Here is a 1,246-nt window from a genome sequence, read left to right on the forward strand (position 1 = left end):
CAGTCCCTCGGGCTTGCTGGGACAGCGTCTCCCCAGTGTCACCATGGCTGCTGCAGCTTCCCCTCCTCCTGGGCTGGGCACAAGGACTGATTCCACCTTCCTACAAAAGGGTATTTCCCGAGATTGAGTTCTTCCAGGGGGTTATTTCTACCTTCCTGGTGCAATGGCATTGGCACAGGTAGGCAGCTCACGCTGCTGCTTTGCTGAAGGCATTAGTTAAATCATGGTGAGGGACCCCCAGCCCCGGGCTGAGCCCCTGGAGCAGCACTGGCAGCAGCTCTTGTCTGCCAGGAGAATTACCAGGAAAGGTGTTTCTTCTTCTGGAGGAGAACAGGACTCTCCTTGCCATGTAACACTGATGGGGTTAGATGGAGCATATTGTATTTTTCATGTGTTAGATCTCCTGCTGCAGTTACTGCTTCCTAATACGTGGCTTGTCAAGTGAGAGCCAAAATCGTCCCTGGTGCAACTCCCTCCTGGGGCCTGCAGGCAGCAGTCCTGTCCCAGACTCAATCCTGCTCTGTGGCAAAACATTTCCTAGGGGCAAATTCCAAATGGAAACCAGCCATTCTGATGGCAGGGTCTGCACACCAGCATTTTCTGCTCATGCAGCCCCTGAGCCTCCCAGCCTGAGCACGGGTGGGACAGGAGCCAGCCCAGGGGGCACTGGGGTGGTGGGATGGCTTGGGGCCATCTCCCCAGGGATCTGAGCAGAGTGGCTTTGCCACAGACATCCTGGTGGAAAGGGCAGATGGGAGCTGCCACCCACCCCCCTGTTAGCTCTGCCCCTCACGAGGGCTCTGGGCAAGTGAGCCCTGTGTGCTGCTGCATGTCTGGTCACAAGCCATCTCTGCTCCCTGCAGGCCTGGACAGTGAGTTTGGTTGCGATGGAGACCGTGTCCCTGGAGCACCAGATCCAGAGCGTGCAGCGGCACATCGCCTTCCTGAAGAAGGAGCAGATGGAGCTGCTCCATGACCTGCACCTGGAGATCCTCCGCTTGCAGAAGCACTGCTCAGGTGAGTGTTGGGGTGGCCATGGTGTGTGGGAGCTGTGTGGCCACAAAGCACCACCTCCTTAAGCCTCCTGCTTGAACCTCTGGCCCGGGTGCCACCAGCCCCTTCCTGGGCCATGCTACATGGCCACCAAGTCTGACGTGGGTCAAAACCCCTCTGAAATCACTCCTCTGAAAATGGAGGCCAGCAGCAGCCTCCAGCTGCAACAATGAAGAACCAGAGATTCTTTCCC

General features: G+C 57.5%; 1 protein-coding gene across 1 annotated transcript in view; it reads left to right on the forward strand.

The window, feature by feature from the left end:
• Positions 1 to 880: 880 nt before the first annotated feature.
• The window catches only part of LOC104394251 (coiled-coil domain-containing protein 92), an 8,574-nt gene continuing 8,208 nt past the window's right edge, over positions 881 to 1,246 (forward strand). Inside the window, exon 1 of the mRNA XM_010003818.1 lies at positions 881 to 1,017. Coding sequence (XP_010002120.1) covers positions 888 to 1,017 — 130 coding nt within the window. The 5' untranslated portion in view covers positions 881 to 887. The remainder of the gene's footprint in view (positions 1,018 to 1,246) is intronic.

This window comes from Chaetura pelagica, unplaced genomic scaffold (assembly GCF_000747805.2).
Source record: "Chaetura pelagica isolate M959 unplaced genomic scaffold, ChaPel_1.0 scaffold638, whole genome shotgun sequence".
NCBI classification, from domain to species: Eukaryota; Metazoa; Chordata; class Aves; order Apodiformes; family Apodidae; genus Chaetura; species Chaetura pelagica.